The 14,805-nt window shown below is 47.7% G+C and overlaps 1 protein-coding gene across 1 annotated transcript in view; it reads left to right on the forward strand.

Moving 5' to 3' along the window:
• LOC119383896 (peptide transporter family 1) overlaps positions 1–14,587 on the forward strand; it is a 658,636-nt gene extending 644,049 nt beyond the window's left edge. Inside the window, exons 15-16 of the mRNA XM_037652169.1 lie at positions 14,152–14,301; positions 14,375–14,587. Of these exons, the coding sequence (XP_037508097.1) occupies positions 14,152–14,301; positions 14,375–14,587 (363 nt within the window). The remainder of the gene's footprint in view (positions 1–14,151; positions 14,302–14,374) is intronic.
• Positions 14,588–14,805: the final 218 nt, after the last annotated feature.

Below are 14,805 nucleotides of genomic sequence, written 5' to 3' on the forward strand. Positions count from 1 at the left end.
CCAGGGAAAACTGCGCCTCGACTTGAGCGAACCACCCCTCAGGTGACTCTGCCCAAAAGGTTGGGAGCATGACGGCGACGCGACAGACGTCCGTGTCGGCGGTGGCCGCTGGAGTGGTTGCGCCCCATGGAGCAGAGCATTCGGGGGCGTAGCCCTAGCGCGGCTGTGCAGAATTGTCAGATGAGTGTGGTTCATTTTGGGTGCGTTGCTGCTTTTCGTGGAGTTGCTCCTCTTGGTTCTTGATTACCAGTTGTTGGGCCTGAAGTTGCTCTTGAAGGTTTTGTACTTGTTGGCGAAGAGAGGCGAGGGCTTCCTGGTCGGCCATGGCGGCGCGGTAAGTTCGTTTTCCGGGCCACCAGATGTGGGTACCATAACTTTAAGGCGTCCGCACGTAAAGACTTAACATAAACAACTGAACTGATTGCGGGAGCACACAGAGTTTTTGTCTTCTGAGGGCGAGAGTGTTCTTATCACACTGGCGCTCGGTTTAGTAGCGTCGACTCTGCGCGCAGGCGCAGAAGCGGCGCCGCACCGTGCCGCCACAAAGTTATTCCATTTTCCTGGTACCAGTGTTGTACACGTTCCTCTAAAACAGGAATGAAAGTTCGTTCCACCTCAATCTTGGAAAGAGCTCCCTTTACAAGTTCCTTTAGTGCGAAGGGAACTCGTTCCTGTTACATTTTGAAAATTGGAACGTGTCGTTACATTAACGTTACATTTCAATTTTTAATCAAAATATAGTGCCGGTCACTGCCGGATAATCCTGAGGCAAAATAAAGTGAGAAATTTAAAGCTCACATCGAGCTACATATATTCTACGAATTTGACATCACCGGCAGCAGGTTATATGCAGATAAAAGGAATCTAAAGAAACCCTCCTAGACAAACTTTTTAGAGACCACCGGCCGTACTACAGACATGTCTAACTGCAACTTTAGTGCTCGTCTACTGCAAGTGCAACACGTGTGGCACTTTCCCCGTCAGCCTTCAAATGGCATCAGAATAATGCGCTTCAGATATTCAAATAGAAATTTCCACACATGCATCAATATAAGTAAGTTTCTTGCACAGGAAACCGCATAGAAATGAGCAATACATAGCCGTTTAATGAGTGCTGATTCACTATTGCAGTGGGAGTAGAAAATGATGTACCGGATACATATTCGCTACTGTGTGGCTGTGTTTTAAATGCTGCATATGCGTACTCAGCTCCTGGAACAAAGATATCGAGCTTTTAGTAAAGTCCCTTGTTCGCACTAAGCAAGAGTTGCGTCTCGGTGTTGGTATCCGGCAGACGGAGCTGTTTTCTCGTGAGCACTTCGTTGCCAATGTTGAAGAGCCGTTTCATCAAGTACTTGAGGGTACTGCCGTGTTGTTTACAAATACGAACAAAGTCAACCGCGGTCTAGGGGCGAGGACAGGCTCAGCGGGCGCAACAAGAATCTAGCGCTAGATGTACGCGTATCGTTTGCTGTATCACAGACGTTATTGGTGCGGCGGCTGTTCAATTGAACTATATTAAAAATTTTAGACCGATAGCCGTGGAGAAAACTCGCATGTTGAAGGGATGCCGGCCCAAACGCAACCATCGAAGGCTGCGGACAGGCGCCACTGCGGCACCCGCGTTCACTGCATTTCGGTCCTTCTCCCCGCCATCCACGCAACCGGATGTCAAGACAGATTTGTCGATAGCTGCCAGCGGAATGCACGAGACACTAAAGAGACGATCGAGCCAGCCGCTAAAGACCACGCGACCAGAAAAACATTCCCAGGAACTGGGACGAAGCTTCGCAGTCGACGAGCGAGCGAACATAAAACCAATAATACGTCGGAAGCCTGCGCTGCACGCGGCAAGGCGCTCACTCCCACGGGATAGAACAAAAGTATAACTTCGCCACCGTTACGTTGGGGCCCCAAGACCATTTATGAGCAGTGGGAGGCCACCGCGCAGGATTTCGGTGGTTAGCACGTAGGTGCTGCACTGACTTTCTGCGGCCTCTAGCGTTGTGATTAGTTCATCTGTCCCAAGCGCGTCAAACACCAGATTCGCGATGATGATTCGCGCCGTTCGAGGACTCCGCAGACACAAGCGCAGGCGCCTCGACCTCGGTAAGTTGCCTCCCTCACTTTTCCCTATGACTACAAGGCCACGAAGGTGCGCAGCAGGGCCGCCCGAATACGCAGCCCCCCTCCCCCGACACACACACACACACACACGCACGCACGCACACAAAAAGCTAATTTCGAGTTCGCCGAACAAAGATGTCGCCGAGGTAAAAAAAAAATAATGCGCGCTTTCCTGGCGGCGGTAGTACAATGGGGTTCGATGATTCGCGAAGTAAAAGTTCACCAAGCTGTGTCTACACTCCAGAACAGCCCTTCATTGCTGTCGTGCTGGCCCAGACAAAAATAAAAGAAAATCAGCCGTTCCTTCCGCACGTGGTCGGTCTCGGCATAGCGCGCTTCCCCGGCCGGCGCCTTAAAGTGAAAATCAGAATGCAGCACAGTCAAGTGACAGGCAAGCGATAGATTCTTGCGCCTCACGCGGTCGCCCATCCGCCCTGTTCTGCATGATGTGCTGCGTGCGTGCGCCTGGTCAATGCTGAGGAACGTGTACGGAAGGAACGCCGTTCCCTCTGCCATTCCTATATAAACGTAACGAGTTACCGCTACAGTTCCACCGATCCTCAAAGGAACGGTGGCGTTGCTCCGATAAGGAACTAGTTCCAGGAACGTCGTTTCCTGGAACGCCTTTCCGTACAACACTGCCTGGTACTTGTTTAGACGTATCAATCTTCTGTGAAACGTGCGCCATATAAGATGTTTGTGTTTCTTTGGCAGTTCGACTACAACAACACAGGAGGAAGAAAAAGACCAAAACTAGGTAACGCGCCAAGTGATAAGAAGCACACCGTTTGAAATGAAAGCATCCAAACTGTAGTTGCCGTCATAATAGTATAACCACCAAGGCCAAAAAACAGCAGACGACAGACGAGTACTCCGGTGACGTGATGCGCGCCAAGGGAAACTGCCTTCCTCACGCATGCGCGCAGATACTGTTACGTGTCGCCTACCGGCGCTAGTAGTACAGAAAACCACGCGCTCCTGTGTTCGCTCTCAAAACGACCGCGGTTGTACACGGCAGCTGTGGCGTGCTAAAGGCCTAACCAGGATGCCATCGGCTGTGAAGCCGGCGGTCAATAGCGAGCTGCTGTTTATCGGCCGCATAGTGCCTCGTCCACCTCTTGCGCAGCAGATTGCCCTTCAGCAGATTTCCGTGAACTTTTGCACACGGCATGCGGTGAGTCGCCGTCTCGCGAACGCGCCTCTAACCTGCCTCACGGGCACGTTTCGTCTCCATTCACGTTTAAGGCATCACTATGACCCAAGTCCTACGTTGACAGCACAATGTGGGAAGTTTCTATTTGACACAAAAAGCTCGTCCCTTCGGGTTTATTTCCCCGAGCGTAGCGATGTGGGCTTGTTGGTGCATGACGGAAGGGCCGTTTCTTAGCGCTGGTGTTGACGAATGAGAAGAGACACGTGGGTCAAAACAGTAGTGTTTATTCCTTGATCGCGTGGATCACTTGCACGTCACAAAATCATGTGACCTTCGTAAGATACCAGACAAAACCGGACGAATCAACAGAAGAAATAACTACGGCGGAATCAGACAACAGAAAAATGTTTACGGTTTGCACAGGAAACTAATTTCTTTGTCAGACATGCTTTAGCCAAGTCTTGCTGATGCAACAGCTACCGTAATAAACAATTTGTTCACTTTCCGTTATCGAACGGGTTCACTTTCTATTATCAAACGCGCATGCCAACAATGCGCGTGTGTGCCGTTGTTTGACACAACCATCAACGTTAGAAAGAGCAACTGCCAAGTCACCAGATTGATTATAGAAAGCGAGCAGATTGACTATTACGGTAACTATTGCATCGCTAACGATGTCTGACAAAGAAATTAATTTCCTGCGCGACCCGTAAACCTTTATCTGTTGTCTGTATTCGCTGTAGTGATTTTTTCTGTTGATTCGTCCGGTTTTCTCTCGTATCTTACGAAGGTCACATGGTTTTGTCTGGTATCTTACGAAGGTCACATCAGCCTCAGATTATGTCATTCGTATCGATGCACGAGCAGAGCTGACCTCGAAGTGACACCACGGAAAACAAGGGAAGAAAGCTGCCACACCAGCTCCAATTTGCTTGCTCCTGGCAAATTTCCGTAGTATACTTTATAAACTTGATACCTTAAAGGAGTACTGACACGATTTTGAGACATCGCAAAAGGGACATTTCTCGTTTCCTCGGTATGCAGCGTCAACGCTGTCCACACAACGGAGTCGGAGGGCACGTATAAAATATTTTATTTGACTTTGGAATTTTCGTCGCTGAGCATCTGCAAGCCATCCCCACTGCAATGGACATTATCCCGACGAGTCAAGACAGTTCCACCGAGTTTGCGAGTTCTGCGTCCTGCGTGCAGCCTAAATCGTAGAAATCACTGTCAGGGTCACTGGAGGACAATTCACTCATCGTTGTTATGTGCACCACGAGCAGATGACGGATTTGCCGCTAGTACATCGCGAGTTTCTGTATCCCCGTGACGTCACACTGCCTTGAAACGTCAATGAGAAGCCGCCTCCTCCATATCGAAACCGAAACTGTCTTTTTAAGGCAGCGGTAATTAGAATATATACGATGCATTTCCAGACACCACAATACTCGTTTTAGGTTTCTCGACACCTGTATTTTTATTTAGAGCAACAATTCGAAAATTTTTAAAGTTGGTGTCAGTACTCCTTTAAAAATCTTTCATGCACACGTGTTCTACCGACATCGGAAGAGAAACTTGGCTTTCCATCGACACCGCCGAAAGCGAGTTGATGTTCCCCCCAAATTTCATGCTTTTTCGGCGAGGCAGGGTCGGATCTAGAGGAGGAGGAGTTCTCACAGCAGCAAACCAGCAATTTCAGCCGTCACTCGTAGAAATTGAGTCACGCCTGGAACTCATCTGGCCCCGCCACGGTGGTCTAGTGGTTACGGCGCTCGACTGCTGACCCGAAGGTCGCGGCGTCGAATCCCGGCCGCGGCGGCTGCATTTTCGATGGAGGCGAAAATGTTTGAGGCCCGTGTACTTAGATTTAGGCGCACGGTAAAGAACCCCAGGTGGTCGAAATTTCCGGAGCCCTCCACTACGGTGTCTTTCATAATCATATCGTGGTTTTGGGACGTTAAAGCCCAGATATTATTATTTCGAACTAATCTGGATATGTGTTCGTTTTTGCCATGTTCATTGCATCACTGGTGTCTGTTACCGGCCGCCAGATAGTCCATCTGACTTCATTGATTTTTTCATTGATGCTACTGAATAGTTTTATTGTAGGGTATGTGCGCAAAGATCGGACGAACACAGGAAAAACGATGTAGACAGAAGGAGCGCAAACTCACACATGAGGCGGGCATGATTTGTTTGCATTCTCTCCTTAACCACTTTCCTTGTGACGTTTGAAGAAGCTTTTATAAGCTATTTCAAGAACGAATAAATCACTTGGTAGTTTGCGCTCCTTCTGTCTACATCGTTTTTGCTGTGTTCGTCCGAGCTTTGCGCACATACCCTGCTATAAGTGATGCACCAACTCGCCCAACAGGAAGTTCTTCTAGGCTACTGAACAAGTCATGAAGAAGTTTCCTCGATGTTTTTTAATCATATGCGGTGACTTTACCCAGTCCTAGACTAGAAGACGTTATCAATTACTGCTCAGAGTAATCGCGCGGAGCACCTACGTTTCCTTCACCATCATCACATCAGCCAAGTAGTGCACTCCCGGTAATCATACCTCATCTTGACTAACAATCCGGACTTGGCACGTGCTCATACCTTGCAAGAGATAAGTGGTCACAGAGCCATACATTGTTCCATCACTGCACCAGGCTTTGAAAAAAGAAAAATAACAAAAGAAATACTTAAATATGCGCAGGCACACACAGAAAAAAATGAATCGCATGTTACAACAATTTTTAGTTGAATTTCAGCCAAGCTTCGCATACCGTACTGCCAGTGAGAACTGGTGCATTTTTCGCGATCACCATAAACAAATAGAAGATTCATGTGTGCCCAGACTCGCGATAAGCTCACGTGTAAGTGATCCATGGTTCACTCGAGATGTAAAGACATGCATTAACAGGAACAAAAGGGCGTATCGAAAAGCAAGTCAGTCAGATAAACCAGATGACTGGCAAAAATATAAAGAAATCTCCAAACAGAAGAAACGATTATGGAAGCAAAAAATAAATATTTCAACTGCACTCTGCCAAATCTGTTAAAAACAGATCTAAAAGGCTTTGGAATGTAATTAATCCCGAACAAGATCGGTTGGTGCCATCTATGTTAGGTGCCGACGGCGACGTGCTAGCACTAGATGAGTGTGCCGAGCAATTTAATAAGCACTTTGCCGGAGTCTACACAGATGAAGATCCTATTATTAGTTCCTTGATCCTTCCGCAACCAGTCATTCCGTTTAGCTTTCCATCAATCATTATAACCTCTAATGGTGTAAAACGCGCTATTGACCACTCGCCGTTCAAGACCAGCCTAGGCCCTTATGGCATCAGCACTAAACTTTTAAAATTAACCAGTCACATCTCAGACATTGTACTTCCTTTATTATTCCCATTTCCAACAGTCACTTGACTCTGGATGCGTACCAGAAGACTGGAAAATAGCTCCTGTTCTGCCCATACCTAAGAGTGGTGATACCACTGTCTTCAATAACTACCGTCCTGTATCACTGACCTCAATTAGTTGCAAACTGCTCGAACACATAATCTACACACACATAGTGGCACATCTCAATCAAAATAATTAATTTTGCTCATAAACAATCAGCATGGTTTCCGTCCGAAACTCTCATGCCAAACACAGCTTTATGAGATCGTAACTAACATTCACACCTCACTGCACTTGTCGCATTTTGTTGACGGAATTTTTGTTGACTCTTCAAAGGCCCTCGACCGCGTACCTCATAAACGACTAACACTAAAATACGTAATCTCGAACTTGACTGCGAAACAACACGATCGCTTGAGGAATGTCTAAAAAATCGTTCTCGGGTGGTTAAACTAAACGATTATATATCCAAACCAACACTTGTCAAGTCTGGTGTCCCTCAAGTTACAGTAATAGGTCCGCTTTTATTTTTATTATATATCAATGACATAGCATCAAATGGTAATTCAACAATTCGCCTTTTCGCAGACGATTGCGTTATATACAGAGAAATAGCTGGTCCTAACGACGTCATAGCTCTGCAATCTGACCTTCATAAGCTAACACAACGGTGCAGCAAATGGCAGATGCAAATTAATCTAGAAAAGACTAAACACTTGACGTTGAATTCTGTGTTGAAGTCACAATGTAATACTTATGTACTAAACGATAAAAGAGTATACTCAGTTACAACGGTTACATACCTCGGCGTCCTTATCAATCCAAGACTAACACGGACTGACCACATAGAACACATTACTTGTAAAGCGCAGAAGAAACTGCTTTCTGAAGCGACGTTTATATCTAGCCGACAGGGACACCAGGCTTCAAGCATACAATTTCCTTCTGCGCCCTTCACTGGAGTATGCGTCAATCATTTGGCATCCCCACCAGATCACCCTTACTAATCTACTGGAAGCCGTCCAAAATAAAGCAGCTCGATTCATCTTATCATTATACCCTACGATTTCAAAGCGTTTCATCTTTGAAAGCAGAGCTGAATATGCCGCCGCTTGCTGTGCGCAGGCAATTTTCCAGATTATCATTTTTCCATACCCTGTATCACTCCAACACATCATTTGCCCGAACGCATATTTTACCGCCACCTCACACTTGTAGTCGCACTGATCATGCATTCAAAGTCAACCCTATCTTCGCCCGTACGGAAAAATTCAAAAATTCGCCTTTAACTTTATCGACAAAGGAATGGAATGAATTACCTTCCAGGATTGCTACAATAACTGAGCCTTCTTTGTTTAATTCAGCATTGCTAGCCTATTTGGAACTCTGTGACTTTCATTAATAATTATGCTTTATCTCATGTTTACTCTTGTTGTATTGCTTGCCTTGTTACTACGTTCTACGAATTTCTGCATTTTATTAACCTGCAATTCATTCTGTGTAAAAATTGTGTTGTTTCCCCCCTATGTAAGGCCCCTAGTGGACCCTTAGGGTACTTAAATAAAAAAATTAATAAATTGGGCTGGTTGGTGCTGTGCTGCATGGTTGTGCCGCAGGGTTAACAGTGATGGACCTAAGAAACAAGCATGCACTAAGAAACACGCTACGCGCTATGTTGAATGTGCTTCAGCGATTGTGTATAAGATACCATTCACATGTGGGCACTGTTACATCGGCCAAACAGGCCGATGCATAAATGATCGGCTGAGGGAGCACGCTTACTCTCTGAAAGGCTCTGTCCCCAGGCCACTTTACAAATTGTGGTTGTCAGCCGATTCTTGATAAGTGTGTGGTCCTGGGGCGATATAGCAAGCAGCGCGAACGCGAGATTAGCGAAGCCTTTCACATTGAGCAGCACGATGTTTCCTGTGTTAGCGTACCCTCAATATTGCGTCATGGCTGTGAAATGAGATATCGGGGCTCCACTGATTTGACAGGTTCTTGATAATGTTTGCCGTTTGACCTTCATCACATGTATGTGCACTCTGGCTTATGTTTCATGTTTCTGCGCAGACACCTGTGTCCTATATATTGCACCTGTGTTTTCAATAAACATTGGTTGTTGGTTCAGCGCCGTGTATGTGTCCTCGTCCAGTGTCTAGCGCTGTTTTATTCTTCTTTTACCAAATAAATAAACTTTTGTGACGTGCAAGTGAAGGAACTTTTGTTCGACGCGATCAAGGCATAAACACTATTGTTGTGAGTAGCGCCCACGTGTCTCTTCGTATTGGTCCACAAGAGCGCTAAGAAACTTCCTTTCCTATATTTTCGTAGTCGAGGAGAGCTCGGTGAGGTTACTTTCGGCATAATCTAGCTTGTATCATTTTCGCACCGACGTTCACTCAGGCGGATTGTTGCTCTTATGACGACGGAACCGTTCTTTGTTGTTTGTTTTTACGAATATTTATTCAGCGAATATAAGCAATGGCTATGCGAAGCCACGCAAGCTCATTAACAAACGACGAGACGGCCTGGTCATGTAAGCACCGTCGACTGCTCGTTTTTTCTTAAGCTTAGGATGCGATTTGAACTGAAATAAAGCAACTGAATTGGAGGTCCGGACACAGCAGTCCATCGCGTTCAATTGTTGGATGCGCCGAGGAAAAGGCTGTCATACGTGAAGCACGCAGCCGCTCCAGCAGCGCTTCGAGTGCCGCAGTAACTTGCGCATGTGCAGATCATGCGCCGGTCGCTGCAGGAGAGCTCGAGCGAGATTCTGCACCACCGCGTTGCTCCACGCAGAGGGACTCTTCAAGGCGAGCCTTGGATGCCATCCTGGCCTGATCTCCACTTGCTCTGTCCCCTTCTGCATTCCCTCGGTTTTCGCTGAGCTATGGCTGCAGCCTCATCAAACAGCCTGTTGACTACGCGCATGTCTGTTGCCATGACGATGGCCGTTCTCGGCGCTCCTCTTTGCTTTTTCGGCAGCGCACAAAGAGATTTGGTCGGGAAACCTTGCCGCTTTGTGGAAATGCACTGCCGAGAAGCTAATTAACGAGGGTAGCGATGCGGGTCTGTCATGCTTCTTGGATGTGGGAGCGAAAATACAAGGACGAAGGCGTTTTTGTTGCCAGTGTGTGTGCCTTTCTTCCCTTCGTCCTTGTCTTTTCACGCCCACATCCAAGAGGCATGCCGAGAAGCGCCAACCCACGAGCACAGATTAAGAAAATATTGCGTGCCAACGAACGGCGCCGGTAATGCTCTTGTACCCTACATCGGCCCAACGCGCTTCCTTAAGTTGTCCTGCCTGAAGTTGTCCGCGAAGTGCGTTTTAAATTATTGTACGCCTGTTAGGAGACTGTAGGAGTCAATTTTTCGGTCGATTTGTTAATTTCCTTGATTACGTGCATTTTTCAGTTTAAATTTCATTCGCAGTGCAGTGAAGAAGCCTTTTTAGAGGGCAATATCTGTACACGTAGTTGCTTTTCTTTTCGCCAGTGACCACGTTTCACGTGCTAAAAACTTGGAGTGCCTTCCTTTATCGAAGCCATCTGCTGCATGCTCTGTCGTGTTTCAACCCTTTGCTTCATCTTCCACGAGGGGCCGTCCGGCTTGTCCGCAGCGCTGGAACTGAGCGATGCACACAGGCTTGCAGGGGCCAGGATTATGATTATGAAACGGCGCAACGAAAGGACGCGCCACACAGACGGTGGAGATGGCATGAAGACAAGACTCTCAACTAATCTTTACTCACACTCTTTTTATACCCGCACATGGTCACACACAGCATGAACAACTGGAAGAAAACAAAATATATCAAATATGCCTATTCAAATACGAACTTTCTTTTTTTCTGCAGGGCCACACATGGAACGCTGATACATAAATTCTTGTTATTATGTATGTGCAAAGCCTCTATTATCTCACGAGTTGTCTTTTCATGATTCCTGGCGAGTATGTTACTTTTGCTAAAATGAGAAACTCCTTGCAATACGCAGCTGAATGCGATAGTCCTTCAGCGGGGGTGTTTGCCTCGTATTCTTTTAATCAAACGTTCACGCATCTTCCGGTCTGCCCTGTGTCACACGACAAGGGGAGCTCGTACACTGCCCCTGTGGCACAGTCAGTGGCTGGGGGTTCATCCCACCTTCTTTCTCTCGTTCTTTCCTTTTACCTTTTTTGCTGACGCGTGCGCAATTCCTCCCAGCTGATTAGGCACGGGAAAAACTGCTTTGACACCAAACCGGCCTGGTACGTTCTTCAATCCATGAGGCATTTTATGTACGTACGGTACGACGCTAAATTTCTTGTTACTTTCCAGGTTTTTAGATGCGAAGCAGGTTATGGCGGAGTTCAATCCTGTGTGCGGCGTGACCACCCTTACTGCGCATGCACAAACCCTCTCCACACACTTCCTCTCCACTCCCCCTTTCGTCGGTGGGAGACTGCTACGGATGAAACGCGGGTTGGATATGCCGAAACGCAACGTCAGCGTCGGCAAGTAAACCCCGCCGTACGCAACGCCGACGTCGAAGCCAAGCGTCAGCGTCGGCAAGCAAAACTCGCCGTACGCAACGCCGACGTCGAAGCCAAGCGTCAGCGTCGAGCCAACGCGTCGGCTGCGGACAGATGACGCGAGTCCTACGCCCGTGCAGAACGCCTCGTTAGACAAGTTCAACGCCCGGGCTTCGGCGGTGTTGACGCCCGGTTTTAGCACGAATTCCTCGAACGGAGCTTCGGGCACAGCTGCAACGTGTGCGACCGACTTTGGTTGGATAACAGTGTGACCGAGGTCGGTAGCATGCGCAACGAACGCCAACGGAACGCGATCGTGCAAGCGCTCCGGCTTCGCATCGGCTCATGGTCCCCTTTAGCGGGAGATGGTTTAATTTTTTTTTTCCTTTCTTGTCCCTCTTCTGTGCAGACTTGACTTGAATGCTATCTTCTCACATGATCTGGTCATTCCGAAAACCTGCGCACACCAAGCGGCCTACTTGTCTAAACACTCGTTCACCTAATCTATGAACGCACGTCTTCTGGACCGCGGACCTTAAGCAGGAAATGGCGATACCATCCTTTGCTACCTGACAGTGGTATGACGACTAACTCAGGATGCCTTTTTTTGGAGCGGCCAAAGTTCCCGACATAATTGACCGGGCTCCATGAAATGTTTCAAATCAATAATCTTAATTTTTGCTGCTCAGGAAGCCCAAGTGTAAGGCCCTTGCCTTCCTGCTTGAACAGCTCCAAAATTTCATTAATTGTTTTTGAACAACCGCCCTCCTCTATCACAACAAGATAATCGTCGAGATAACGGAAAATCCTCACATTCTCATCTTCTGTGCGCTGCTCAATACGTTCATCGACACATAAACATTGCTGAGAATTGGGAAATCCTAGACCGGATGCCTTGTTTTTGTGGGCAAAGCTTGGCTTCGAACCCGATAACGGTTGAACTTAAATAGCACCTTAACATTTCCAAGAAGGATCCAACAGAAATGCTGCATTTGGTGGCAAAATCACATTCATCATTGTACGATCCAACGCACCTTTTAACACATGTACACAGTTCCTCCTTTGGTATCGAATAATACATATCTTCCACGTCCGCACTATATGCACTGTATCGACCGGGTTCACACCTCCTTAAGTGATCAATTACGCCTTCCGAATTGGACATCAAGAAGGGATCGGCAACTGTGAGGTTACCTAGGCACCTCTGAAGTTACTTTGAAACAAGCAACTGCCAGGAACACCTTTCTGAACGGCATCCCTTCTTCATGTGTTTTTACTGAAAAATACTTCTAATATTAGGCTTTTTTTTTCCTCCCACTGGGTACCAATTTCTCGAGACCACAATTCTTCAAACGTTCTGCAGCTTCCGTAAAATGCCGACCAAGCGCCCCCACCCCAGCAAGCGCCCCCCTCCCTTTTTCGGGAGATCTGAAATAAGCGCCAGTGACCGAGCAAGCTCCCCCCCCTCCCCTTCCCCCTCCTCCCGTGCGGCCACTTTTTTTTTTCAAGACGAACATCGCTTGTATAAAAAGAACCACAAGAATGAGTACACTGAATCTAATATTGTTCATGAAATTTCGTTGTCATGTGGCCGGTCCTACATTCGTCAAACCGGTCGCTGCTTCAATGATTTGACAGTGACGAGGGGGAATAAAAACAGTAAACAAATAAAACATTTCATTAGAAACATGGGTGTGCATTTTTTTTTAATTTTTAGCGGCTCTCCCGCCGCCATCTTGAATTTCGGTCCGGGACCGAGCAAGCGCCCCCCCCCCCTCCTCCAAATCTGGTCGGATTATCCTTCACCGTAAGGGGGGGAGGGCGCTTGCTCGGCATTTTACGGTTTCTTCTTAGCTTTTTCTAATTTTACAGTTACAGCTTTGAAATTCTCCTTGACAGGGGTTAGTGCTCTTTCAGAAAACATCTGTGCGGGGAGGATTACAAAGGAACCCTCCTCGTCAGATATCAACACCCTAAGGCCATGGTCTGCTAGGAAGTCAGCCACGGGTTTTGTGTTGACTCGCCTCCTACGAGCCTTTTCCGAATTACAAAGTACATCAACGCATTGATCAATAAACCGGCTCTTTGCTTTTTCAGGTGCAAGTCTGGCAATTGACCTTGCCACAGAGACCTTCTCCACATCCGAGAATGAGGGTTCTGTGGCCAACTTGGGACCCGTATTGAGCACATCTCTGATAGAAACCACTTACAACATACATATGTAATGCTGATAAGGCAGTGTGGCCAGAGATTCGCTTTAGTTCTCCTGGCCTTTGATATGGGTACTTAAAACCAAGCTTTTACTTATTTAAACCTGCTGATTTAACTAAGAGAAGTATTAAGCCCAGTAATAATCGCAGCAACCGCATGTGGCTGCTCTTGATTTATGTTCAAGCAGAATATGGTCCTGTTCATTCTGTTCCTTTATCCGTGGTTAGTTTGCGCCGAAAACTTTCCTTCAAGTTTCACTTATGAAAGCTCTACGTGAAATGACGACTTCTGGTAGCCGCCGACAGCTTCAAAGCCTCTGTTCGAGCCACTTCAAGAGCCAATCCAGTCTTAGAACACGTGAGGCTCAAACGACTCAATAAAGTTTTTCACCACCACCACCAGCCTCTGTTCCAAGAGTAAAGGCCCGAACACACGTACGCGTTGCAGCGCGTCAATGCGTGACTTTCTGACGCGGCGTCGCACCCTCTCCCTATGGAGAGGAAGGGCGCGCAGCTTCGCGTAGCCGCGCGCCCTCTCTCCCCATAGGGAGAGGGCGCGACGCCGCGTCAGAAAGTCACGCATTGACGCGCTGCAACGCGTACGTGTGTTCGGGCCTTAAGTGGTAACTAGCGACCGTCACCAAGCATCATTGTGAACAAGACTCCTGTCAGGGGAGCCGATACGCATTGTGCGTATTTCTTTTCGTGTCCCTCTTTCGATTTTCACGATTTTCGCACTTTTTTATGCAGGCGTTTAACGAGCCACACGTGCATGCGCGATCCACACTGAACGTGTTGGCGTCGGCGCCTTGCGAGCTAGCCGCAGCGCAACTCCAGGTGACAACCGACTCGCAGGTCATCGTGCTGGACAACGACCAGCAAGCTGTGCTGCCCGTCCTGGTGAGGCTGCTGCATGATGACAGTCGTTTACAGCTGTCACATGAAACGCGTCCCTTCTCCTCCTCCTCCCCAGGTGCCCAGCACCAAGACGTCCAATAGCCACAACGGACAACTGCTGGTCGCGTACACGCTCCAAGAGCCAGTTGCTGCCGTCGTGTTCGGGGGTGATACGCCGGGGAAGGCATACTCAGCGGCGCCTGTGCTCACCAACGCGCCATCGTCATTCACCAACGCTACTGGCCTGCCACCGGGCAGGTACACAAACAGTCATTCAGATAGATGCTGAAAACTGCAAGTACTTCAGAGCAGTTTTCCATCCTCATTTGAATATTTTGGTTCTATTTATATTATGGCTTGTTGAATCTCCTGCATCTCTCTTGATTGTCTACCTGCCTTATTTTCAAGCATAATGAGATTGCATTCCGAGCTGATACGAAGTAATGAAAAGTAGCGCCATTATTTCTGGCTAACCACGCCGCGTGAACTACGAGACGCTCTTTCTGT

The sequence above is a fragment of the Rhipicephalus sanguineus genome, chromosome 1 (genome assembly GCF_013339695.2).
Source record: "Rhipicephalus sanguineus isolate Rsan-2018 chromosome 1, BIME_Rsan_1.4, whole genome shotgun sequence".
Taxonomy (NCBI): domain Eukaryota; kingdom Metazoa; phylum Arthropoda; class Arachnida; order Ixodida; family Ixodidae; genus Rhipicephalus; species Rhipicephalus sanguineus.